Source organism: Camelus dromedarius, chromosome X, assembly GCF_036321535.1.
Source record: "Camelus dromedarius isolate mCamDro1 chromosome X, mCamDro1.pat, whole genome shotgun sequence".
In the NCBI taxonomy this organism is placed as follows: Eukaryota; Metazoa; Chordata; class Mammalia; order Artiodactyla; family Camelidae; genus Camelus; species Camelus dromedarius.
The window spans coordinates 1,837,639-1,862,153 of record NC_087472.1 but is presented as its reverse complement, the minus strand read 5'-3'; the positions used below and the strand labels follow the sequence as shown (position 1 = coordinate 1,862,153).

Genomic DNA, 24,515 nt, shown 5'->3' with positions numbered 1-24,515 from the left:
CCCCCAGATCCAACCTTCCCCACCCCCTGTTCCTTGGGGACTGGTAAGGGGAGGAGGGCCTAAGCCCAGCTCCATTTGATCTTTGCATCACTGGGAGAAAGATCTAGAAGACCCTGCTGCTTCAGATGCGCCCACATCCCACTGACTGCTGAGGTCCCTTCACTTAGTAAATGACCCAGCCGGATGTGGTGCTGGTTTGGACTTGAGCATAATAAATGCATCTCATTCAAGTCCACTCACTTCCTCTAGCCTCCTGCCCTCCCTCCTGGATCTAAACCGCCTGTACACGCTGGCATTCTCTTGTGCATGGAGCCCCCAGAGCCCACATCCTGGATACTGCTTCATCAGCAGGAGTTTAAGAGGGCCTGCTTCTAGAAGCTTCTCCAAGAGTCTCCACAGCCCCACCTGCCCTGGCCAGGGTCCTGAAGTCTCCTGCAGCTCAGCCCCAAGCCATCTGGAGGCCAGGCTTGCCCTCATTGTTCAGGGCAGCATCAGTACTCTCTCGTCCAGGAAGTGACCCTGTCCATGGAGTGGATGCATAGAGTGGGGCTTGGCTGTCAGAGAAGTTGATGTGAGCACCCCTGGTGCTTGCCCTTTGTCCTGGAGCCTCCCACACCTGCACCAACACCAGAGGCACCTTGCTCCTCCCTCTCCCCTATCCCAGGTCCCAGGGCTCTCATCCCGGTTCCACACCTCAATCTCCCGTACCAGCCCACAGGTCCCCAGGGCCCTACACACATTCCTCGGAGACAGGCACAGGGGTCCAAGGATTTGGGACCTGGATGTACCCACGTGCAGCCTGGTGCCAGGGGAGGGTGAGGAGCAGCATCCTCTCAACAACTCCTGGGGAGCAAGTTCTTGATCTGCGGGAGGCCAGGCCTAGCCCTGGGGACCCAGGGGTGACCAACCCCTGGCTGGAGTTGCTGATTGTCCACCTGGTGGGGGAGGCAGCCACAGACACCAGCCAGCTATGAGCCTGGAGAGAGGACCCACAACTCTGCATGGTGGGGACCCAGGATCTGCAGAGCACCCTGAGGTCACTGCAACAATTGCCTTGCCTGTGTGACAGGGACCACCAGGAACAGGGTGGGTTACTAGGTCAGCCTTGGCAGCTGACAGTGCCCCATGCCTAGTGCTGCGGAGGGAGAGGGATGGGGGCAGGGGCCGAAACCAGCAGGAAGCACTGCGGGCTCAGCCCCCGCCCTGGGGAGTGGGGAGCTTATGGGGGTGTGGGGGGCAGGGAGACAGCCAAGTGACTGGGTAGAGAATGCCGTGGAGCAGAACAGGCCCCAGCCTTCACCCAGCCTTCAGTGCTGCTGGATGTGGGTGGAGTGAAGGAGAAAAGGCAGCAAGTGCCACTGCAGAGACCTTGCCCTGCCAGGGCCTCGGGCTGGGGTCTGGGCCTGGGAACTGTGAGTTTCCCGTCTGTCACACTCTGCAGCCAGCCCCCCGCCCCCTACCCTTGAGTTCTCAGCAGAGACCAGGCCAGACTCTGGCAGGGGGCGGGGAGAGGCCTGGGAAGCTGGCGGCCTGTTTGCTTTGGACTCATCCCTGCATTCCTTCTCCTCCCGGCCCGGCCCGGGGCCCACGGATATGGCACTTCCTGTTTGGACTGGGTCAGAGGTCAGCAGCCTTGGAGGCACTGGCCCTGATGGGGAGGGCCCCTTGCTTTCCCAGCTCTCACGACCCCTCTTCCCCCGCCTGGCTGCCTGGCCCCAGCCCTCCCACTCCACTCTGGTCAGCCACCAGCCCCCTCCTTCCCCGCAGTCGCAGAGGTCAGGCCCTAGGAGGCACAGGAAGTTCAGGCTGGGCCACCTCCCCCCAGAGCCGCTCGCACCTCTCTATTGAGCAGATGGGGCCGGAAGGCCTCAGAGGAGAAGGGCCACACCTAAGGACCCACCGCCACTTGTCAGGGCCGCTTGTCAGGGCAACCTGGCCGCGGGGTTGGGGCAGAGGAGTGGAGGAGGGCAGGGGATGGAGGAGGCAGGCAGCCTAGGCAGTTCCCCGGGTGAATTCCACTGCAGACAGGGAGTCGCTGGGCTCTGGGGGCTGCTGTCAGGTGGCCTGAATCCAGGCAAGCGGGCCAATCCTTCTGTGATCTTCCTGAGACCCTAGTAGGTGTCTGCCAGTGAGCTCCCTGGAAGCTGACCCACCAGAGGCAAGGATGAGTGTGCAGGAAGTTTTCTGGGAGTCTCCTAGGGGAGGAGAGGACAAGAGCAGGAGTGGGCCCAGGGAGAAGCTGGCTTGTGACCGACGACACAGGCCCAGCCAAGGCCTCCAGGTGCTCTGGAGCTGAGCTGGTCCTGAGTTAGGACAAGGGGACTGGACCTTTCCATCCCCCTGTCATAGTTGGGTAGGGCTGCCCAGCAAAGGGGCTGTCACTAGGGCAAGGGCACTCTCTTCAGCCCAGGCAACTCCCCAAGAGGGCCGGGAGCTCAGGGCTGGGGTGCCAGCAGCTGGAGACCAGGGGCTTCAGTCCTAGCAGGGAGGTGGCTGTGGCAGCATGACGTGCCCCCAGGGGGAGAGGCGGGTCAGCAGCCCACCCAGGGACATCCCCAGACAGACCCCCGGCCAGGGGAGCATGCGCAATGCAGCCAATGCCTGGTGGCAGGACCAAGGCCACCTGTTGTCCTGTGCCTGTCCCTCCTTCACCCACGCCCCAACCGTGTATCCTCTACTCACTCGTGCCTGCCTGGAGGTGGTCACTGTGCTCTCCAAGGCGGGGGCTGGCTCGGCAGGAGGGTATAGCGGTAGGCGTGGCCCAGTCAGGAACCCGGAAACACTGGGCATCTGATGGTTCACCGTAGTGACTGTTGTGATGGTGGTGACAACACAGTAGGCTCAGGTGGCAAAAAGCGAGGCACTCATCAGTCGCTGGATCCAGGTGAGGGTAAGGACAGCGGGGACAGTGGAGACAAGGAGCAGATCACATAGGCTGGCAAGTGTGAGGAGCCGAGAACAGGGGCAGGAAGCAGTGGTGCACTCCTTCCAGGGACTTCGGCCCTCTCCCAGCCACAGTCCCAGACTCCTGCCTATTGGCCTCCAAATTCCTCTCCAACCCGCCTACTCCTCTCTGTCCACAGTGCCCCTACCCAAGGGCCCGCCACCCACTCCTTCGCCAGGCTTTCTGTCTAATGTACATCCGGTTCCAAACCTTCCTACTGCTTCATACCCCATGTCGTGGCCTCCAGGAGAAAGAGGCCAGGAAGGAGTGTGTGTTAGCAGAGGAGGGCAAAGGATGTGTCAGGCGTGGTGTGCCTCCCTCCGGCCTGTCAGCAGGGCCACCTCAGTGGCACGCAGGGCCAGTCCCGGAGACGCTGGCTGCCTGGCCCCCTCCCCTGCACCTGCTCTCACCCACTGCCCCCACCAGAGCCTCCTGGTCCTGCAGGCAGCAGGAAAATCAGACACTGCTCCTGGGGGCTGACCTCCCCCAGGGGAAGCCCGGGGGGACCCCAGGGTACATCCTGGCCTCCCTGTGTCTCGCTGGCTTTGCAGGCGGCCCACAGACACCTCCCTGCGGCACAACCCCCTGCCCACCTTCCCTCATCGGGCCGCACCCCAGACCGTGCCTCTCTAAAGATAGCTAGACGCAGGCCGGCCTCCGCGGAGCCCCCTTCAAGCCCTGAAATTACAGCCCTCACGGCCCGGGGCAGAGAGCCGCTGTGTGATTATGTCCTGAGGGGGAGGTCAAAAAAAGCTCTGGCGTAAAGAGTGCCAGCTTTCACCAGCCACGCCTCAGCCATCAGCACTGGGAAACTTCCAGATAGCAGAGGGTCGGCCCACTCCGCAGTAGCTCAGCTCCATCTTAGGCCCATTAGCATGAGCCTCTTCCAGAATGACCCCCTCGATCCTGAGGGTCACCTGAGCACAAGTTAAACCTGCCGCCTCTAGGGGCTCCAGGATGTCAGGGCTCTGGCCTCAAGGGATCAGTGAAGTGGGCGGGGCTGCCCCCTAGTGACTGTAGGCCTGGCCCTGGCCCTGCCCCCCGCCCAGCTCCTGACTGTGCGATGAAACCAGTAGGCTATGAGTAGGGCCATGCAAGGCTGTGAATCTGGGGGTACCGGCTCGGGTTCAGCTGCTGCAGTGCCTGGGAGCTCCGAGGGCCCTCTCCCAGCTTTTGGTTGAGTTCTGTCTGTATGTGATGTGTCCCTGCCTGGGAATTCATCCTGGAGGCCTAAGGGGGCTCCTGTGGGTGAGATGCCTCGCTCTGGGCTGGCTCTAGAGATCCGTGTGTGAGCGCCCCAGGGAAGGGCTGGAAGGCAGCCCCAGGGCGCCTCCTCCAGAAGTCCTCCCCTGCGCCACACCACACTGGGTCACCACTCTGCTTCTTCACATGCATGTGCTCCAAGGGGGGCTGGAAGTTGTGGCTGACTGATTCAGTGCCCAGGGAAGGGACAGAGATGCAGAGGGGAGATCTGAGAAAGGAGTGGAGAGCCCAGAAGAACAGATAGGGGAGCACAGAGGCAGAGAGGAGCGAGCAGGGGACCAGCCAGACACAGCAGGGCAGGGGGGCCAGAAAGGCCTCAGAAGGGGACTGAGAGAGGGCCCCTGAAGGTCAAGGCCAGGCTGCTCTTTCCAGGCCCCAGACATTCATGGGACTAGCTGCTGGGTGACCTGGAGCTTGGGGTTGGAGGGGAGCTCTCAGCTGCTGCCACCTCTGTAGGGGCTCCCTCTCAGCTTCTGGAGCCCTGCCCAAGGGGCCACCTCCAGGCTGCCAGGCTCTGCCCTTGAGGAACCCGCACCCAAGGCGAGATTTTTTGCCCAAAGGGGAATCAGAGACTTGAGGTCTGCCTTTTGGGTGCCCTGCTTCTCTCCTGGGCCTCCCCCTCTAGCTGTGAAGCCAGGGCACTGACAGCTGCAAGCCAGCTGTGGGGACGGGCCACAGCTGACTCCAGGCCCTTCTTCACACACAGGCCTACAGGATGGCAACAGGCTTAGACCGCCTTGCCCAGGGTGGCCCCCACATCTGCTCACCAGCCCGGCCTCCCCTCCTCTCAGCTCCCTTCCCTCCTACACACTCTTCTCCTTGGGTCTTCTGAATGCCCCCCACCCCCGCCCGCTACCTGCCAGCACCTGCCCTGGGCTCTGGGGCTCTGGGCGGAGCACTGGGGAGTTGGCAGGGGCAGCAGTGACCCAACAAGTGCTAGGTGAGGACTGGCTGCTCCATGGCCAGGGGACCTGAACAGGGGCAGGGGTGGGGGCCCAGGGCAGGACACTTTCCCGGGAAGCCTGAGCCACCACCAGGCTCCTTCTCAGGTCCAGAGGGACGCGTTCTTGGCTCCTTCAGCGCCTGCTGGGGTTTCCAGGTTGAGGGGTGGGCTGGTGCTTCCAGGATCACCCAGCACTCTGCAGTCCCTTGGGGCAAGTGTCCAGGCTGGGGCTTCGGGCGCCTGTCCAGTGGTGTCCCAGATGCGCAGGGCATGCTGGGAGAGGGCACTAGCGCTCCTGCTGGTGGAGGCAGGCTTCTGCCTCCCACACCCCCCTGCACCTCCAATCACTCGGCCAGCTCCATCTGCCACTCTTGTGGAGCTGAGACAGCTGTGCATCAACCTCCTCCAGAGCCTGGGGGCCTCAGGAAATGCCTGCTCTTCCTTCCTGCCTTGCCCCTCGTGCCTGTCCTCCCCTGCCTCCTGCTGCCTCCTCCCAGCCCTGAGAGGCCAGAGGGCAGGAGGTCTCCGGCTCTGCTAGCCGGCAGGGACGTGCTGTCCCCAGCGCTGCTTGAGCTGGGGTCCAGGTTTTCCCCGCACCACCACAGAGAGAGCTGAGGCCTGGGAAGAGGGAGGGGCGAGGGGGAGGCTCAGGACTGAGGTACTGCCCAGCTGGTCTGGGAGTGGCTCCCAAATTAGAGGGCCAGACCAAGTGACTCAGTGGGCCTTGGGCCGGGCACACAGTTATGGCTTATTGCAGACTGCAGACCACAGACACAAGAGCCTTTCAGGCGCGAGAACCATATTTATGGAAATATTGCCTTAGATGCAGCCCGTCAACTGCGGGGAAGAACTCCAAGGTGCATATGTGCCCTGTGCAGGGTGTCACCTCACTGCCACCCCCAAGCCACCTCCAGGAACTCGCTGTGCAGGGGAGACTGAGACAGGCCCACCTCATTGCAGGAGACTCGCTCCTCCCTGCTCCCCACATCCTTCACACCTGGCCCTGTACTCTTCCTTCCACCACAAATGTCCCTGTTCCCTACTTGTCTGTTCCAAGTCACCTCCTCCAGGAAGTCTTCCTGAGCCTCTTGTGCTGTTTATGGCCCTGGGGAATCCAGAAACCAGAGTGCCCCACTTCCCTTGCCACAGAGCTCAGAGCCCAGCCCCTGAGCTCCTAAAGTGTGTTTTCTCCAGCTAAGCCCTGACCACTGAATCTACAGTTCTTTTACCCCCGCTGGGACTCCTGGAGGCCAAGGCCCCTGAGTGACGGTTCCTAGGGTCCCAGCCCTCAGAGCAGTGCCAGGCGTAGTGGAGGGCTGGCTGCGAGCATGAGGCCAGGTGGGGCCTTATTCAGTAAGCAACTTGGTTAAAGTCTCTTTGGATAACGGGCATGCCTTATGTGCTTCTTTTTTTCCATTTTTTAAACAGCTTTGTTTGTTTGAAAACATAATTTACATACCATACAATTAGCCTATTTAAAATGTACAACTCAATGGGTTTTATTGATACATTCACAGAGGGCGCAGCATCATCACAGTCATTTTGAGAACATTTTCATCACCTTGAAAAGGAAACTCATACCTGTAGGTGTCACCACTCTATCCCCAATGCCCTAGGAAACCACTGGTCTACTTTTTGGCCTATAGATTTACCTGTTCTAGACGTTTCATGCCCAATCACACACTATGTGGTCTTTTTCAACTGGCTTCTTTTGTGGAGCACAATGTTTTATACATGTTTTGGATCCTCTTTCTCCTGCTCCCGGGGCTTCACTATATTAGTCTTTCTCCTGCCAGACGGGTTTGAATATGTCTCCAATAAACAGGAAAAAAAACCCACAAACAAACAAGTAGACAAATTGATCCCCTTTGTCTGGAAGGGCAAATGTTCTCTCCAATCTCCTGGTCCCAACCATTTGGAACTGCCTCATCCACGAAAACAAGAGGAAGCCAGAACTCCCAAACTGGACTCTGCTTTTCCCATGCCTCTCTCATCTTTGGCCCACACTGGAAACTTCTCGCAGGCAGGCCCCACAGTTTGGGCAGGCCACCATTGTGTCCCAGGTCTGACTGGGGGTCCTTGAACTGATACAGGTGCCCAGAAAAGGAGTCCAGTCCCAGCCACTCCCCACGTCCTTCTAGACCCCACCTGCACGCCAGGCCTCAGCTGAGCATGAAATGCTGACCCGCAGCTGGCTGAGTGGGCAGGAGCCTCAGGCATCACCCCTGTTCGCCTTGTGTCGGACCTGCCTCTCCCTGGCCTGGCCCCACCCCTGCCCTATTGAGCTTTTCCTCTCTCTATGCAGTTTTCTTTTGGTCTCAGTGGAGTTCTGTCCTGTCTGGCATTGCCTGCCATCATTTCTCCCCCTCTCAGTCTCCTATTCTCCCTGCCTCAATTTCTCGCCTCGTCTAAACCCTCCCCTTTGTCTCCTCAAAGTTGCTCCTGCAGGAATCTCCCTATGACCGAGGCTGGGCACACGGGCCAGGGGAGGAATGGGACCACAATGGACAGGGAAGAGGTGTCGTGCTATGGCCCTGGGCCCCTGCGCATGTAGGGCTGGGCTGCTCTGGACCCTCAGGAAGTGGCCAGGCTTCCAGTGGTTCTGTGGGTGTCATGGCTGATGATGGCCTCTTCCTGGGATGCTTGGTGGGCTGACCCAGTGAACCCCTGTAAGTGGCCAGCCCTGGGCTCAGCCCCGGAAATGCCCACCCACAGAACAGTTATTGCATCCTTGGGGACCTGCACAGATGGACCAAGAAGGATGACTCGCTAGGCTCCTCCTCTCTGAATCAGCTTCTCCAGACCTCAGCTCAGAGCAGACGCGCTAGGGAGGCCCCTCAGAATCTGTGCTGCCTCGCGCCAGCTCCTAGTTGAGTCCCATCCTGAGATCGCACAGACAGGACCGGCTCCTCTACTTTTAGGGAAAAAAGGCTGGAGTAGGGTGGGAGGTGGAGCGTCCAGAGTGCCTGGGAGCCTAGATCAAGCCTTTCCAGAAATCCACAACGGCTGCCTCCCTGACCCCAGAGAAACACTTCCTTTTTCAGGCCCCGGCTGCCACAGGTTCTGGGAAGACTGGATACAGAATTCCAGGGGCCACTCACTGGACTGGCCCCTCCTTTGTCTCCCCTTCCATTTCTGCCCTCTCCCCTTCCTCTGCCCGGCCTAGTGCCAGCAAGCCAACTCCCGCCCCTCTTTGGCCCTCAGTGTCCCCATCTGGACAGTGGAAAGTTTGAATTTCTGAGTCTGTGCCTGCCAGAGACGCCAAGGGTCCTCGTATGAGTTAGTTTGTGTCCCTTCACTTTGTGCCCCAGGATGAGGGGGTTGGGGGGAAGTCCTGGGGGGATGCAAGGGGGAGGGGTGCAGCTAACCCAGCTGTCTACAAGAAAATTGCTCCCTTTGAAGCTGCCAGGGGGGCCGGGAAGCCTGCCCCCTCCCTCCCTCCCTCCCTGCCTCCCTCCCTCTCCGCCCCACTGGCCCCCTCCCTCCTTTCCTCCCTCCCCGCCCTCTCCCAGCCGTCCCCTCCTTGTCAGCCGCCCGCCCAGTCTTTAGCCTCCCTCCCACCACCGCCTCTGTCTCTCTCTCTCCACGAACTGCCCAGGAGTGAGCAGCTGCTCTCAGACGGACAGCCTGACGGAAGACGGACGCACAGACTGCCCGACCCCCAAGCCTGCCAACTAGCCAGCCCGCGCCCAGCTGCTTCCCCTCCCCAGGTAGGGCCCCCACGCCAGCCCCACACCATCCCCGCTGTTCCTGTGCTGTCTGGAGCTGCCTTCGCTGTTTCATCCCCCTGTCAACTGCCCCCTCGCTGTCCTCAAGATGCCCCCGACCCTGCTCCTCCCACGCTCACCCTCCACGTCCCTACCGCTGTTCCTCGCTGCCCCCCTTGCTGCCCTCTCCTGCCCCTAGGCTGCTTGCAGATCCCCACGAAACAACTGCTTCTCCCAGTCAGTGCCCCTTCGTAGCCACCTTGTGGCCCCCTTGGTCCTTGTCCCATTTCTGCCTCTTCTCCCTTCCCTCTTCCAGGCACCTTCTCCAGCCCCTTCCCTCTCCCCTCTCCACGGCTGCCCTCTCTGCCTCCCTCTCCGGGTACTTCTGAAAGCATCGTCAAGGCATGGCTGGGTGGCTGGCACCGTGGTTCGGCCAAAGGCCCTCTCCCCTCACTGCAAGTCCTGGGTATGCCCTGCTCTCCCACTGGCCCCACTCTGCGCTTTGCACTTGGCCCTGGTTTGAAGGACCTCTGGGCACCCACTCGAGCTCAGCACCGGGGAGCAGTGCGCCCTGCCCAGGGCTAGTCCTTGGAGTGGGCTCAGAGGCTTGGTTTCCCAGGCACGCCCCAGGCACCCTGCCCAGATGTTCCTCACTCACCCACAGGCGAATGCCCTGCCTCCACCTCCTCCTGGCCGAGGTGTGGGTCCACAGAGCCCTGGCTGTGGGGGCCCTGGGTGGGGCTGCCTGGGTGGTTCAGCCCTCTTGGATTGGGGCTCCAACAGAGAGGGGTGTGTTGCAGAGACAAACTCAGGCAACTGTAGGGTGTTAGCCAGGCAGGCCTGGCCTGGGGCCCAGAAGGCTTCAGGGAACCGCGGGTAGATGTGAGGACACCGTCGTCCCAGGATGGGTACCTTTAGGGAAGGCTGAGGTTCAAGAGCTCCAGACTAGATGCTCTGTCCCCCAAAGGCAGCCCCCCACTGCATTGAGGGCATCTCTGGAATGGAGAGAGCCCAGGTCTGAAGCAAAGTGTAGCTGCAAGGTTGCCCCCCAGGGCCCTTTTGGAGGGGACGCGTGGCCCCTGCTGGTCCTATCCCCACCTCATCCATTGTACAGAAGGGGCGGCGAGACCCAGGGAGGGGCAGGAAGCTGCCCACGGTAGCACTGCCAGTCAGGGACAGAACTGGGGTCAAGACCCCGGGCTCCTGATGGACAAACCCTGGCTATTGACCCCATAGCTCCCAGGGAGCCCTCCAAGTCACCTGAGTGGTGATGATGATAGCTTATGGTCAACTACAGTGTGTGGGGATTGGAGTGGGAGGTGGCCGGGTCACTGGCCCCTGTCCTACAAGCTACCGAAATGGCTGGCATGCCGAGGGGTCCACCAAGAGACCCAGGATTGGAGCAAGGAAGAGCGGAGCTGGCTGGGTGTGCCACCAAGTGCCTTGGCAGGCTGGGGGATGGGAGCACCACCCTCGCTGCTCCAGGGGCGGGGCTGGGGCCTGGGCACTGGTTGGTGAGTGCTTCCTGAGTTGGTTCTGCTGAGTGGAGCAGACGGCCCAGGGTCCTCCAGGGCAGAGCGGTGGGTGGGTGGGGGGAACCTCACTCAGGCCAGGGAGATTGTTCCCAAACGGGGGAACAGTCTTCAAAAGGGCCACTCAGGTCACCAATCGGGTGGCCAGTTTTGTCCTCCTGCTTCTGCGCACTGGGCCCTCCCTGGCCGGCCAGCTCTCTGCCCTATTAGGACTGATTGGGATTGGGACAAGCTGGGGATGCTCAAGCACACTCCCCCACCCCTGCCCTCAGGGCCAGGAAGGAGGGTTCCCTAGCATCTGCATCCAGGGCTGCGGTTCTGCAAAGAGGCAGACTACATAAGTGCAGGTGAGCGCCTCCTGGCGACACACAGCCGCCTGTGCCCATCCACACCCTGGGAGGGCCGGTGGCCAGGCAGAGGCGCCTTTGTGAGGAATCTGCCCATGTCCGGCTGCCTTGGGCCAGCAGGGGTGAGCCTTTCAGGGCAGGACTCTGTGAGTACACCGAAGGGAAGGCACAGGGTTGCCTCGAAGGCACGGGGCCGGGCAGTGGGAACAGGCTGGGAGCAGGGAGGGCTCTCATAGCAAGCCAGCCAGCAGCTGAGTGGCTGCCCTGGCCACCTCTGCTGGCTCACCCACTGACCCACTTTCAAGCCCCAAGGACCCAGGTCATGGGAGCATTAACCATCCTACTGCTTCTGTCTGCCCCAGAGCAGGCACCAGGGACCCCACTGTACATGTACAGGGGGAGTCCAGGGCCCAGCCCCTTCACTGGTGGGTCTGGTGGCAGTCTGTGCCAGCTCATTTCAGGGACCCAGAAAAGTGAGTTGTTGGCCTTCTGACCGTCGTGCAGGGTGAAACTTACAAGCATCGACCAGAATTTCTCCCCAATCCCACCAGTGGCCCTGGCCCACTGGAAAACCATGAACAGAAAGGACAGGAGAGAGGGTGTCTGTAAGACAAGGAAGAGTTTCCCTTCTTTAGCAACACTACGTAGGCACTCAAGATCACAGAGTGTCCCAGTGCCAGCAAAGTCCCAGAGGAGGGATCTCTATTGAGCCTGTGTGCAAGAGTCTGCAGTGGTGCCTTCCAACAAGGCATCCCATCCTTCTGCTCCCCTGCATCCTGGGCCCACCCACCACCATCCCTCCTGCACTCCCCGGAGAAGCCCACGGAGACAGTGCAGCTCAAGCCTGTCCCAGCAATCACTTGTCTTTGGCCACCTGGAGACACAGCTTGAGGGAGTGGTCAGCCCCCAGGGCCACCCTGGGGGGCATGCATGTGAGCAGCAGGCAGCAGCCCAGTGCACAGACCCACAGCATGGCCGGGTGCTGTCACCCAGCCCCAGGTCCCAGGCCTCTGAAGCCCCATCTGCTAAGCCACTGGGCAGTTTGTTCTTTCGGTGGCCCATCTGGGGCCCCTCTCCTTCTTTGCTTATCTGCCAACACCCTGGATTGTTAGAAGGATCTTCGCACGCCCACGATGACTCCTCCCCAGCCTTCCTCATCCGCTACCCCAGGGCGGGGGGGCTGGGTCCCTGCTCTGAGCTGGCCACCCCTTCCCAGGCCTGTCCACCCTGCTGGTGGGAGGGGACACACCAGCCCAAGGGCTTAGTTCCAAACGAGGAGCCAGAGGGTGGGGGTGGCTCTCCTGGGCTCCCTCTGAAGGCAGGCACACAGGGGTCCTGCCAGCTCTGCCCCTCCTGCCGGCTGGTGCCTGGAGCGGTCAGAGCCCCTCCTGTCCGCTCTGTTCTCTCTGCTCAGACACTGGGGCCTGCACTTCGGTCACCCACAAAATCTTTTCTGTGAATCTCATTTTAGTGGGATGGGTGGGCAGAGGGGACTGAGCTGGGGGATGGGGGGGTGTCTGTTCAGTCCTGTCCCAGGCCGGAGGCCGGCTGAGGCTAATTGGCAGCCCTCTAGCCAGGACCCCTTCTCCAGCCTTCCAGAACCAGCTTCCCAGTGCTCTCTGGGACTGTGGTTCATGTCCCCATCTTCCAGATGGGAGGTCCTGGGGTAAAGGCCCTCCCGCCTACCTAGAGCCCCCAGTCCAAGGGTCCGTGGGACTTCCTTCACTCCCTCCAGGACCCCAGGCTCCTGGGAGCACCATAGCTCTGCCTTGTTTGGCTTGTCACCCATCCTCTCTGCTCTGGGGCAGGGCAGCTCCTGGGGTGGCCGTGGAAGCCACCTGCTTGCCCAGAGGCCACCAGCCTCGGCTCTTCCGGGTGCTGCTTGGCCCCCATCACAGCCTGCAGAGCAGTGGCAGCTCATGCTCATTGGCCCACCAGCGTCACTGACATTCCCAAGCCCACTGAAGGTGCCAGGGCCTCAGATGACTCACTCTCGTCCCCCGCCTGTGATGAGAGAGAGCGCTGAATCCTAGACAACCAGGGGTCCCCTGCCTGTGGTGACACATCCCTCAGGTTTAGGGGCCTGGAGGCTCTACCCAGCCTCCTCGGACCCAACCCTCCTGGTCTGGGGCATCTGAAAGCCAAATTCAGCAGAAACAGCAGCCTGGCGCTGAGCTGCAGGACAAGAGGCTGCGGGCTGGGGGAGGTCCCAGACTCTGTATGACTCTGAACTCGCCCCTGCGTCCCCCCAACCAGCTGCCTCTAGACCAAGAGGGACACAGCCATCAGAGGCCCGAGTGGCCGAAGGACTGGGGATTGGGGGAACAGAGGTCGGACTTGAAGGAGAAGGGCAGAAGGCAGAGAGAGGCTGGGGAAGTCTGGGAGGCGGGTGCTACTTCCATCGTCTCACAGTCTGAGTTCTAGCTTGGCTCTAATTTTGGTCCTATAGGCCTTACAGTCCGCCTGGCTGCAAGGAGGTGTGCATTGCCGGAGCCCTGGGAGAAGCTGATGGTGAACAGGTCCCGTTACCTCCCAGGCTGGCCACAGAGGGCTAAGTCCCACCCCAGCCAGAGCCCCTGGCAGAGAGAGGAGGACCCGGTTCAGGAAAGGGTCTACAGGAAACCTTGGGCACAGGAAGGGAGAGGGCTACAGGGCCTCCCTCCTGGGTGTCTGGCTGCTCTCCAGCCCAAGCAGTGGGGCCAAGCCCCCTTGCCTGGGCCAGGCTCATGGAGAGAGCAAGGCAGACAGGGCCTCAAGCTCTGGGAGCCAGGCTGAGAGCATCTCCCTGGGGGGTCTGGTGCCTGCTGGGACCTGAAATGCTTGGGGGAAACCCCTGGCCAGGCTAGGATGATGGCTTTTCCAGGCAACTTTTCTGCTGCTGGAGGCGGAGGCAGTAGGGCTGGGGCTGCCCTGGTGGTGCGCTGGGGCCGAAGAGGGGCATCTGGCCCTGTGGGCTGAGGGGAGCTATTGACAGTGAAAGCTAGACAGAGACGCTATGTTTCCAGAGGATTCAGGCTGCAAGTTGGGGAGGAGGTGCAGGACGCACAGAGCAGGGTCTTGCGCACCACCAGTGTTACCTCCCAGCCACAGTGAGGGAGCTGGCAAGGAACCATCTCCATGGACCCTGGGACTGGCCCAGCCCCCTGTGCAACCCAGGGAGTGGGGGATCCCGCGGCTTTGGAGTCTGTGGCAAAGTCTGCATTAGTGGAGGATGGAGCCAGACACATGGGCAGGTAGACAGACAGATGCTGGAGTCCCAGCTCTACCATTTCCTCACTACGCGGCCTTGGGCAAGAGTTTCAGACAGACTCTGGGCCTCACTTTACCAATTCATCAAGCGTAGAAACAGCACTCTTCCCCTGGCCATCAGCTGTGTTAAGAAATCACTTGAGTGCCCCCTCCCACCCCTGGGAAAGGAAGGCATCCTCCCCTTCAGTCAGGATTTCTTCTGTGAGTGGGAGGAGGAGGAAGGGCAAACAGCTCAGGTGCGGAAAAACCAGGAAATCCAGGACCCCCAGCCGACCTAGGTCCTGGCTGCCTGCCTCCTGGTGGGGCGGAAAGCCAGCAGAGGGACCCTCCTGCTTTCCAGAGGTTTCCCAGCGGGGTTGAGGGGGTGTGCGGAGGTGGATGGCTCTCCTCAGTGCTGTGGGGAGAGAAGTCTGGCCTGGCCAGCACCAGCCCCCTCACCACCTCCCCAGTGCCAACACTTTGCAGCTGATGGGCTGGCTCCCTGCTGGTCCCCTGCAGTCTCCAACACCCACCTCCAGGTCAGTTCTGTCCCCCAAAGCCTGCGGGAGCACAGGACCCAGCTCCGTCCAGTCATCCCAGCAGCGCCAGGGCTGCGGCAGGAGGGAGCCGCCCTGGCCAGCCAGGCTTGGGGCTGGAGGGCGTGTGAAGGCAATGGCGGTGGGCTCAGGGGGGCGGGGGGGGGGGCGGCACAGATGGGGCAGGGCTCAGGTCCATCCCCTCCCCACTCCAGCCACCAGCCCCTCACACAGTCACTGCCACACGCACGCACACACGTAAGTTCAGGAGACACATGGATAGCACACGTCCCATCTCTCTGAGTGACACCCAAGTGCAGACTAGAGCTGTCGGGCAGGGGTGGGGGATGCTGGCGGACTGGGGCCTGGGGGTGGGCAGTGGGGAGTAGCCAGCATCAGCCTGTGGGGCGGAGCTCTGGGCCGCGCCCCTGCCTCCAGCCTGCTAGTCAAAGCTGGGACTGGAAAGCTTTGGTGGACAGAGGGGAGGGAGGAAGGGCACCCTGCAGTCCTGGGGACTGGCAGGGCTGGGTGGAAGATGGCATGTGTGTCCGAGTTCAGGTAGGGTTGCTCCGTGGGGCCAGACACCCAGGCTGAGACTGCCGGACAGCATCCGGCGTCTGCGACTTGGCAGCTGCAGGCCACACATCAGCAGGCGAGCGCCCAGGGCCTGCCAGACCTCAAGTCCCGCCGCCCTTGGCCTGGCCTGAATGCCTGGCCCCTCCGCGTTCTCAGGGGCTGCCAGGGTGTCTTGTTTGGCTGTGCCCTGGAGCCATCCCACTCAGAGGACTGGCTGGTTTTCAAAGGGCTAGACAAGGAGGGCCCTATTGGGTGTGCGGTGCAGGCTCCAGGAAGCCCAGCCTCTTCTCTCCCTCACACCTGTGGGTGCCAGCCTGAGGCCTCACCGCCATGACCACTTCTTTCCTTTGCTCTGAGGAGGTGGGGCCCATCGAACTCAGAGAACGCTTTGTGGGGCTCGAGGCTCTCCTTGAAGCCCTTGGGGCCACGCCCAGGGAGGCTGATGAAGGGAAACAGGCTCACTGGCTTGGGGAGCGTGGGGAGGAGGGCCTCGGGGGGCGTGCCATGGGTCTCACAGCACCCGTCTCTGGAGGGCTCCTACATGTGTGTGCAGGGCGGGGCCCCAGTGCGAGGAGGTGGGGGGAGGCCGGGCTGCGCTATCTGCAGCCCCTACCCCAACCACCAGCCACCTCAGATTCCTCCCCCAGGCTCCCTGTGCTGCCCACGCTCAGTCAACCAGCCAGCCACCTCGAGACCCCTATCGCCCCCTGCTGGGTCAGGAGCTCCGTGGCTGAGGCCTGAAAGCCCAGGGCCTGGAGTCACCTGAGCTGGGCTCCAAGTCTCAGGCTGAGTGACTCGGGGAAAGTTGGTTCTTCTCTCTAGGCATCCCTTTTCTCTTCCATAAAATGGAGATAACTAATTGTGTGGAAGCAGAGAGACTTCCTCCAGAGCGCCCCTTCATGGCCCCTCCCTGGCTCCTTCCGGCTCTGTGGCGGTCTCTTGCCGCCTCCTGTGTGCTGGGTGTCAAGCCACCAGTACCCCTGTCCTCCCCCACCCAGCTCTGGCCGCTGAGTCCAGTGCCAGCTCTCCAAGGGCAAGCAGGGGCTATGCTGGAAAGCCCGCCAGCCTGCACAGCTCCTGCGCCCAGCCAGGAGCCAGGGAGAACCAGCCAGACCTTGTCCTCTGCTCTGTCACGGGGCCCTGGTAGAGGGCTGCCAAGCCCTCCGCCTCCTTCCCCCTCAGACTGAGCTGGCGCTGGAGCCCGCCCTTCCCAGCGCCCCTTCCTCAGCTTCTGCAGGGGCCCCAGATGCAGCGATGCAGCAACAGCAGGCACAGCTGCTTTGAGCTGGTTCACCTCCTCTAGAGAGCCTCCATCCCCCCAGGGAGGGTCCCGTGAGCCTCTGGGGGCCCTAGTGCCTAGTCCTGCCGTGGCTGCCCTTCCCAGCACCCATCCACCCTCTCCCATGCTGGAGGGGCCAGAGGCCCGGCGGAGGTTCCTGGCGGAGGCCCACAGCCCTCCCCAGTCACACCAGGCTGGAAGAGGCCTGTTTGCACCCGTGTCTCCCCACACCCTCCCCTGAGCCTGGCCAGACCACCCCACCCCACCCCTACCTGCCCAGGTGAACAGTGGCTCCCAGAACCTTCCAAGGCTCCCACTTGGCGTTCCAGGCCTGACTCATTCCCGCTGTGAGGCAGCGGCTTTGGCAGAGGTGCCGGCAAGGGGGCGCAGTCTCCTCCCTCTCCTGCTCCATCTCACCCTCCTGCCTTCGTCCTCCCCTTCCTGTTCTCCCTGCTGCTCTTCCTCCTCCCAGCCCTGGGTGTCCAGTGGCACCTGGGCAAGGGGCGTGCGCAGCAGCAGCGAGCTTGGGAGGCCTAGGCCCGCCCTGCTTTGCCTTGGGGTTTGCAAACTCGTGGGAAGAAGGAGGTGCCCTCAGTCCAGGTAGGCAAGCCTTCTCCCCCAGTCTGTGCCATGGCCCTCTGGGGGCTCCCCAGGGTCCTGCCCAAGGTCCAGCTGGGGCTGGCAGGACCTGGTGTGTGATCATAGGGTCTTAACACTGGAAGGAGCCAGGGAAGCTGGGTGCTCCCCCAGCCTGAGGGCTCCCTACTTGGCTTTGTCACCTGGGGCAGGCAGGCAGCTTTTCTGAGCCTGTCCCTGGGAGCTCTGGGGCTGACTCCACAGCCGAGACGGCTGAACCACATCCTGGGCTCCCCGGGCTCGGCCTGCCAAGCACACAGAAGCCCCGGTGACCAGAAAGGCTGCTCTGGTCCCTCACGCTGGCAGCTGCAGCTCCGTCCTCAGGTGGGTGGGAGCTAGGACAGGCCACGTGACCGGCTTAGGGGTGCCTGAGCGGGGCAAGAAGGGGCGGCGAGGGGGGATCAATGGGAACCCGAGGCACAGAGCTGTGGTGCCCAGGTCTGGAGGTGGCAACAGGCCCCCAGCCTGCTGGTGGAAGGACCCCAGAGTAGCAGCCCCCACCCTCAGCCTCTATGCAGGGGCTCCAGATGGCAGCCAGCCCAGTCCCAAGTCAGCGGGGCCTGCCCAGGAAAGCAGCAGTCCAGGCCAAGCTGCTCAGAAGGTACTCCTCTAGGGGGACAGAGCCTCCACCCCTAACCAGGGCATCCTTCCACCTTCGCAGCCAGCCCCACCGAAGCCCCCAACAGCCCCTCCCCCGGCCAAGATGGACTCGGAGTGAGGACTTCCCAGAGGTGGGGCCGGTTCAGGTCTGCACCCAGGGTGACCCCAGACACCTCATGCCTGGGAGAAGAGCAGGACAGGCACTCTGATTCCTTTTTAATGCATGGGAAAATGAGGCTGGGCTTTCCTAGGAAATCTGGGGAGGTGGGGATGGTGGGAGAGGCAGGAGCCTCTGGATGAGGGGCAGACTCTGCCAGAGGAGGAAGGAGGCAAACTGATGTGGGCACTGAGGACAGGTTCGGGCAGGGCAGCTTTCCCCCCACCCCCACCCCGCTGCCCGGCCTGGGGGGCCTCCAGACAAGCCTGACCCTGCCTGCCACCCTGGCAGCAGCCTGCTCCCCTCCGGTGGCCTCTCCAGGGGGCCAGGCCGTGGGCAGGAGGAAGGGTGGAAGCAGATGTGGAAGCCCTGGGGCTCCACTGCCTGAGCCAGGGAAAGGTTTGTGGGCCATGGGAGGAAGCCAAGGCCTCGGCGAGCAGCAGGGAGGGCAGGAGGGCAGGCGGGCAGGAGGGCAGGCGGGCAGGCGGCTGCGCCCCCGCCATCTCTGCAATCTCACCTGCAGCCTGGGAGGACGCTCCTCTCCTCCACTTTACCTCCAGGGCTGGCCCAGCTCTCCACCCAGCATGCCCAGCCCTGTGCCTTGGCCCCTCAGCTTTCTTAGAAAAATGTAGGTGCATTGCAAGGGGGACTCAGGCAGGAAAGGAAGTGACTCGTGGTCGCCTAACTCCACCCTGAGTGTACCCACGTTGCCCTGAGCATGTGGACTTGGCCCGGACCTCAGTGGTATCTTTAAAACTGAATTATTCAAAGCATGTGGGGGGTAAATGGTTGAGCTTCCCTCTCCACCTCCTCCATTGGCCTCATCGACCCCCGAGGCAGGCTGCCAGCTGACTTGGTGGCTTGTGTGTGTGTGTGTGTGTGTGTGTGTGTGTGTGTGTGTGTTTCTGTGTGTGTGTTTCAGGGTTGCAGACTCACTAACTGGGAAGACACTGCATTGCCCACTGGGGCCAAGTCCTGCCTGGGAATGGAGGGGAGTGGAGAAAGCCAACAGCACCCCCATCCTGCCTGGGGCTTCCGCCTGCACCTCCATCCCTGCCGCTCCCACCCCAGGGTCTGGCTGCCCCCCTCCCCGTGAGGAACGAGGGGCACGAGGCCCACACATGCAGAACCCCAGCCCCTGGGGCTGGGTGGGTAGATGGGAAAGGGCCCAGTGGCCCGGCCCTCCTGACAGCCCCTCTGCACTGGCCTCGCAGGCACGCCCACCATGTGGCCCCTGTGGCTCCTCGCATCCCTGCTGGCCCTGAGCCAGGCCCTGCCCTTTGAGCAAAAAGGCTTCTGGGACTTCACCCTGGATGACGGGCTACCCATGCTGAACGACGAGGAGGCTTCGGGTGCGGAAACGACCTCAGGCATCCCGGACCTGGACTCTCTTCCTCCCACCTACAGTGCCATGTGCCCTTTCGGCTGCCACTGCCACCTGCGGGTCGTTCAGTGCTCCGACCTGGGTCAGTCCTGGGGGATGGGCACGGAAGGCTGAGGGTGGGTGTGGAGTGATCCCAAGCTGGCTGGGGGGCCCTGATTTCAGTGGGAGGGTGTCCATTTGTCTGGTTGCAAGCAAGCAGGGAGCAAGAAGCACCTCCTGCTGCCGGCTCCAGAGCTGGCGCCTATCGGTGGCCGAGTCCTCGGGCGTGGATCTGTGTGTGAGTGTGTCTCTGTGCCCCACACCACTCTGGGGCCGTGGCCGTAGCTCACACTGGTGACAGTGGCACCGGCCCCCAGGTCTGAAGGCTGTGCCCAAGGAGATCTCGCCCGACACTACTCTGCTGGACCTGCAGAACAACGACATCTCCGAGCTCCGGAAGGACGACTTCAAAGGCCTCCAGCATCTCTATGTAAGCCCGCCCCAGCCCTTCCAAGCCGCTGCCAGAAGGTGGCAGGCCTGTAGCCGGGGGGGGGGGGGGGGGGGGGGGGATGGGGATTGGGCCCAGATGGGTGTGGGCACGTCCGGGTGGAGTGCAAGAGAGAGAGGACTGGGGAGCTGCGGGAAGAGCTGAGAAGTCTGAAGGCGGCTGAAGCATGAGCACCCAGGGTCACTGTCACGTGTGTGGGTGTCAGAGACCATAAGCACAGTGCAGAATCATTCAGCCTAACTCCCTCTTTGGCTGAAAACTTTTCATCTTATTGGTTCCTCCCAGTAACACGGGAAGAAAAGATTTCACCATGCAAGAAAAGCTTTCAAGGTGCAAGTGGGAAAACAGAGGTGCAGAGAAGTGATGGGATGGACTAGGCAGAGGCTTTGCTGGGCCTGAGTGCCAGCCACCTGCTCCGCACTCTGCCCGCCAGCACAGAGCTCCTTGAGGCCAAGCTGGGGCTCAGACATCCAGCTCAGGGGGCAGGAGAGGGAGGGAAGGGGGAAGGCGGACAGGATGGAGAGCTAGGACCCTCACTTCCGGCCCCTGCCCTGCCTCAGGCCCTGGTCCTGGTGAACAACAAGATCTCTAAGATCCACGAGAAGGCCTTCAGCCCCCTGCGGAAGCTACAGAAGCTCTACATCTCCAAGAACCACTTAGTGGAGATCCCTCCCAACCTGCCCAGCTCCCTGGTGGAGCTCCGCATCCATGACAACCGCATCCGCAAGGTGCCCAAGGGCGTGTTCAGCGGGCTGCGAAACATGAACTGCATCGGTGAGTGAGGCCCTGCCCCCGGTGGTCCTCACCTGCGCTTAAGTGTGGGGTTCTACCAGCCAGAGCCGCTGGGTGCTGGGTTGTCTGCGACAGCCATAGACAAGCTGGATGGGCCTCCTGGGACTTTCCAGAGGCTGGGCTGGTCTGAGAACTTCCCAAGAGCTGCCAAGGCCACGTGAAGAGAAACCAAGGGCCTGTAAAGAAAGGGAAAGGAAAAGGCCAGTGCAGCCAAGCAGCCAGAGGGGCTGGACTGGGCGGGGGAGGTCTTGCCTTGATTTCTGGCTCCTCTCCCTTTCTCTCTGCTGCCTGCCCCCTGAGGCCGATGCTAGGGGTCTTGAACCATGAGGAGTCCATGAGGAGTAAATTAGTGACACTGCCTTCAGGGGAAGATGGAGTGGGTGATGAGCAGGGCCCATCAGGCCAGCCCAAGCCAGGAAGCTGATGGGCCCTCGGGTGTGTGGGCAGATGCCCAGCCTCAGCTCCAGGACTGAGGGGTGTCTGTTTCCTAGAGATGGGTGGGAACCCCCTGGAGAACAGTGGCTTTGAACCTGGAGCCTTCGATGGCCTGAAGCTCAACTACCTGCGCATCTCCGAGGCCAAGCTCACCGGCATCCCTAAAGGTATGAAGGTGGCCCTTGCTTCCCACACTACCTGACCTTCAGGGCACAGATGGGCAGAGGTGGGGGGCTGGCTGCTGGAGCCATCCGGAGCCAGCCAGTCTACTCAGGGAGGTCTCTGGTGGCCCTTCTCCATCCTGCCCCAGGGCAGAGCTAGGGTCTCTGCTCCCATGGATGAATGCCAGCACCAGCCCACACACATGGCTTCCTCTCTTGAGCTGAGCTGAGAGCATCCTCTTTTCCTGGCAGACCTCCCCGAGACCCTGAATGAACTCCATCTGGATCACAACAAAATCCAGGCTATCGAGCTGGAGGATCTGCTCCGCTACTCCAAGCTGTACAGGTGGGCTGGGAATCTGAGGGGGGTGCCTGTGTCCCCCCCAGGGCCATGTGGCCTGTGGGCCCCACCCCACTGTCCTTTTCTCCTCTGGCCTTTCAATATATCTCACCCATCCCCTTCACAGGCTGGGCCTGGGCCACAACCAGATCCGCATGATTGAGAATGGAAGCCTGAGTTTTCTGCCTACCCTGCGGGAGCTGCACTTGGATAATAACAAGCTGTCCAGGGTGCCTGCTGGCCTCCCGGACCTCAAGCTCCTCCAGGTGAGAGCCGGGGGGAGGGGCAGCCCCTGGTGCCAAGTTCTCTAAGACAAGGGGAGGGGAGCAGCCTATGGCCTCAGGGCGGTTCCACAGCCCGTGCCCCTCCTTGCTCTGGCCCAGCACGTGCAGGGTTAAGGTCCAGGCTGGAATTGAACCTCGCTGTGCAGCTAGCCAGATGCGTGGTCTGGCCAGTTACTCCTGCTTTCTCAGCCTCTGCCTCCTCACCTGGAAAGGAGCGGTCACAAGGATCCCTCCCTCAGTGCCGAAGATCCGTGCTGAGGAAGAAGAGAGGGAGGGCAGGGCAGAGAGAGAGAGGGAGAGGCAGTGAGGGCTGAGCAGGAGTTGGCCTTGTAGATATTGGATCTCTCAGGTGGGGTGCGACACCATGAAGGTGTGTGGCAGGGCCTGAGAGCTCAGGGGACAGTCTGGGCCTGAGGGTACAGAGATCTGTGGCAAGAGAGAGACAGCCTAGGGCAGGAAGTGGGCTGATGAGGGGCTGTCAGTCACACAGGTGAACTCGGCCTTACTCACCCTTGCTCTGGGCCTCAGTCTCTTCCTCAGACGCATTCTCACATGCCAGGAGCCCGGCTATTCTCACGAGTCCACTCGAGAGCCCTGTATGGGGACAGCCCAACTGCAGCGGCAGCGCCACCCTTGCCGGGCTGAGCGCGCCCTCTAGCGGCTGCGTGCTCTCCGCCTCTAGAGGGCGCTGCTGCAGTCTGAGCGCCTTCCGGCGGACTACGGGTTACTTACCCGCCCACCTGTCCCCTCTGCTTCTCCCACAGAGCCAGACTTCAGGGAGCTGGGGCGGGGTGGGGCGGGGTGGGGCGGGGCTGGGGTGGGTGGCGCTGCTGGAGGACAAGTGCCCCTGAGGACTGGGAGGAAGAGGAGGCTCTGTCTCCACTTAGGCTTCTGGGGTCTCTGGAGTAAGAGGCTGCTTCCCTGGGGGGCGGGCCCAGAGCCCAGGGAACCCAGATGGAGAGCCAGGGACTTTATGTGAGCCCAAGGTGCCAACTTTTCTGCATCGACACCCACCACACACCCACCCCCACCAGAGGTCCTCATCCTGGCCCCTGGTCACACATCTGCGCCTTAATGCTGGCCAACACCCACTCCCACCCTGAAAACCATACCCAAGCCTTGGTTTGCTCCTCCTGACAATGGAAGAATCATCTGCAGTCCCTCAAAGGGCCGTGCAGATGCCAGGCAATGAAATGACACCACCAAAGCAGTTGTGTGGGACTCAGCCAAGAGGGAAGGCACAAGCCTCTGTGTTCTGCCCTCCGCTCTGCCTGCCCAGGCAGAACAGACTAAGGGAGGGTGGTCGTGGGGAGGCAACTGGGCCACTGACATTGAACCTGAGCCACGCCCCTCTGCCCCCAGGTAGTCTATCTGCACACCAACAACATCACCAAGGTGGGAGTCAACGACTTCTGCCCCGTGGGCTTCGGCATCAAGCGGGCCTACTACAATGGCATCAGCCTCTTCAACAACCCAGTACCCTACTGGGAGGTGCAGCCGGCCACCTTCCGCTGCGTCACTGACCGCCTGGCCATTCAGTTCGGCAACTACAAAAAGTAGAGGTGGCGGCAGCTGCCAAGGTGGCTTGGGCGGGGTCTCTGGGGAGCACAGAAGATGCCCTGAAGGGGGAGACAGAGCAAGGGAGTGAAGCCAGTGCCCAGCCATGCCCAACCCAGCCCCACCCTTGATGCCCAACCCCCACTCACTGCCCCCTGATGCCTTCACCCTGGCTCCCAAGTGGGCAGTGGGGCATGAGGCCTGACCCCCATCACTGCTCCTTGGCTTCAGAGCTGCCCCTGCCCCTCCATCATAGCCACTCAGAGCCCCACCCCCTCCACCAAGCTTTCTTCCCATTCACTCCAAAACCAAATTGTCTGAGGCTCCAGTCCAAGGAAAATGGTCCCCGGATCTGGCGGGCAGGAGGGAGGTAGGGGAGATGGAGATAGCGGATCCCCCTGAGCCCACCCCACCTGCCTGGCACAATCCCTCCTTCTCGTGTACTTCCAGCTTCCAACCCTCCTTGGCCTGGCCTGCTACCCAAGTCCTCCCTGTCCCCTGCCATCCTTCTGCAAGTTCAAGGCCCATCCATCCGATCCTCCTTGTTCTACTAGTCCCTGGACCAGTCCTCTTTCTCTCTCTCTCTCTCTCTCTCTCTCTGTCTCTTTGTCTGTCTCTCCCTCATCCTCCCTCTCCTCTCTCACATCCTTGGGCTGGATCTGGACCCATTCTCACTGGGCCTCTGCCCAGCCCCTACCCAGGTAAGCTGCCCCCTCAAGCCTGGATGATCCTCGAAGATGTTGGCAGGTGGAGGCACTGCACCCCCCATATGCTCCACAGTCAGGAGGGGAGCGCTGGACTCAGACCCTGGGAGTCTGCCCCTTGGGAGGGACCCAGCATCCCGCCGGAGTCTCCAGTATGCTTTTCATTGTCCCCCCCATGATGGCTAAGTCTCCCCTCCCCTTGCCTTCCAGCCCCCAGTGTGGTGGGGGTTTCGAGCAATCACACCCAGCTTGAGGAGGGGCTGCTTCTGAGGTCGGTTGTGTCTTTCAATTAAAGAAACACTGTGCAGTACGGCTCTCTGTGCCACCATTCTCGGGGTGGCCTGGGGACCCAGAAGAAAAGACAGCCACCGGGGCCACCGCAGCAGGCTCCCAGATTCTGCCTCTCCATGCCCACTCTGAGCCTTGGGCTGCCTATTTGCTGCCTTCCCTGCCTTAAAATGAGGGTCCTCAGCACCCCCGGGTTTGGGACTGGGTAAGGAGGCCCCAGGCAACCAGGCAGAAGGCCTTAGGCTGAGCCCTTCCCCCCTCTTCTAGGCACTTCTGTTGCCCCCGCTAGCCTTAGACTGGGCTCCTGGAGCTGGCCCAGCCAAGGTAGCACCTGC

General features: G+C 61.8%; 1 protein-coding gene and 1 long non-coding RNA gene across 4 annotated transcripts; one reads left to right on the top strand and one right to left on the bottom strand.

The window, feature by feature from the left end:
• Positions 1-1,766: 1,766 nt before the first annotated feature.
• Positions 1,767-20,562, bottom strand: LOC116150675 (uncharacterized). Of its 2 annotated transcripts, none has more exons than XR_010379339.1 (3): positions 20,426-20,562; positions 2,683-2,874; positions 1,767-2,195 (listed from the first exon to the last, which is right to left on the bottom strand). It is a non-coding gene; the product is annotated as an uncharacterized LOC116150675 (long non-coding RNA). The 2 variants fall into 2 exon arrangements; XR_004134400.2 differs by lacking the exon at positions 20,426-20,562 and adding an exon at positions 16,628-16,812.
• BGN (biglycan) lies at positions 8,704-24,202 on the top strand. Of its 2 annotated transcripts, none has more exons than XM_031446111.2 (8): positions 8,704-8,860; positions 18,963-19,214; positions 19,489-19,601; positions 20,180-20,393; positions 20,903-21,013; positions 21,260-21,353; positions 21,475-21,613; positions 22,994-24,202. In XM_031446111.2, exons 2-8 carry the CDS (start codon positions 18,974-18,976, stop codon positions 23,189-23,191), a joined length of 1,110 nt encoding a protein of 369 aa, XP_031301971.1. In that variant the 5' UTR covers positions 8,704-8,860; positions 18,963-18,973; the 3' UTR covers positions 23,192-24,202. The 2 variants fall into 2 exon arrangements, with proteins under 2 accessions (XP_031301971.1, XP_064338813.1); XM_064482743.1 differs by lacking the exon at positions 8,704-8,860 and adding an exon at positions 16,938-16,955.
• Positions 24,203-24,515: the final 313 nt, after the last annotated feature.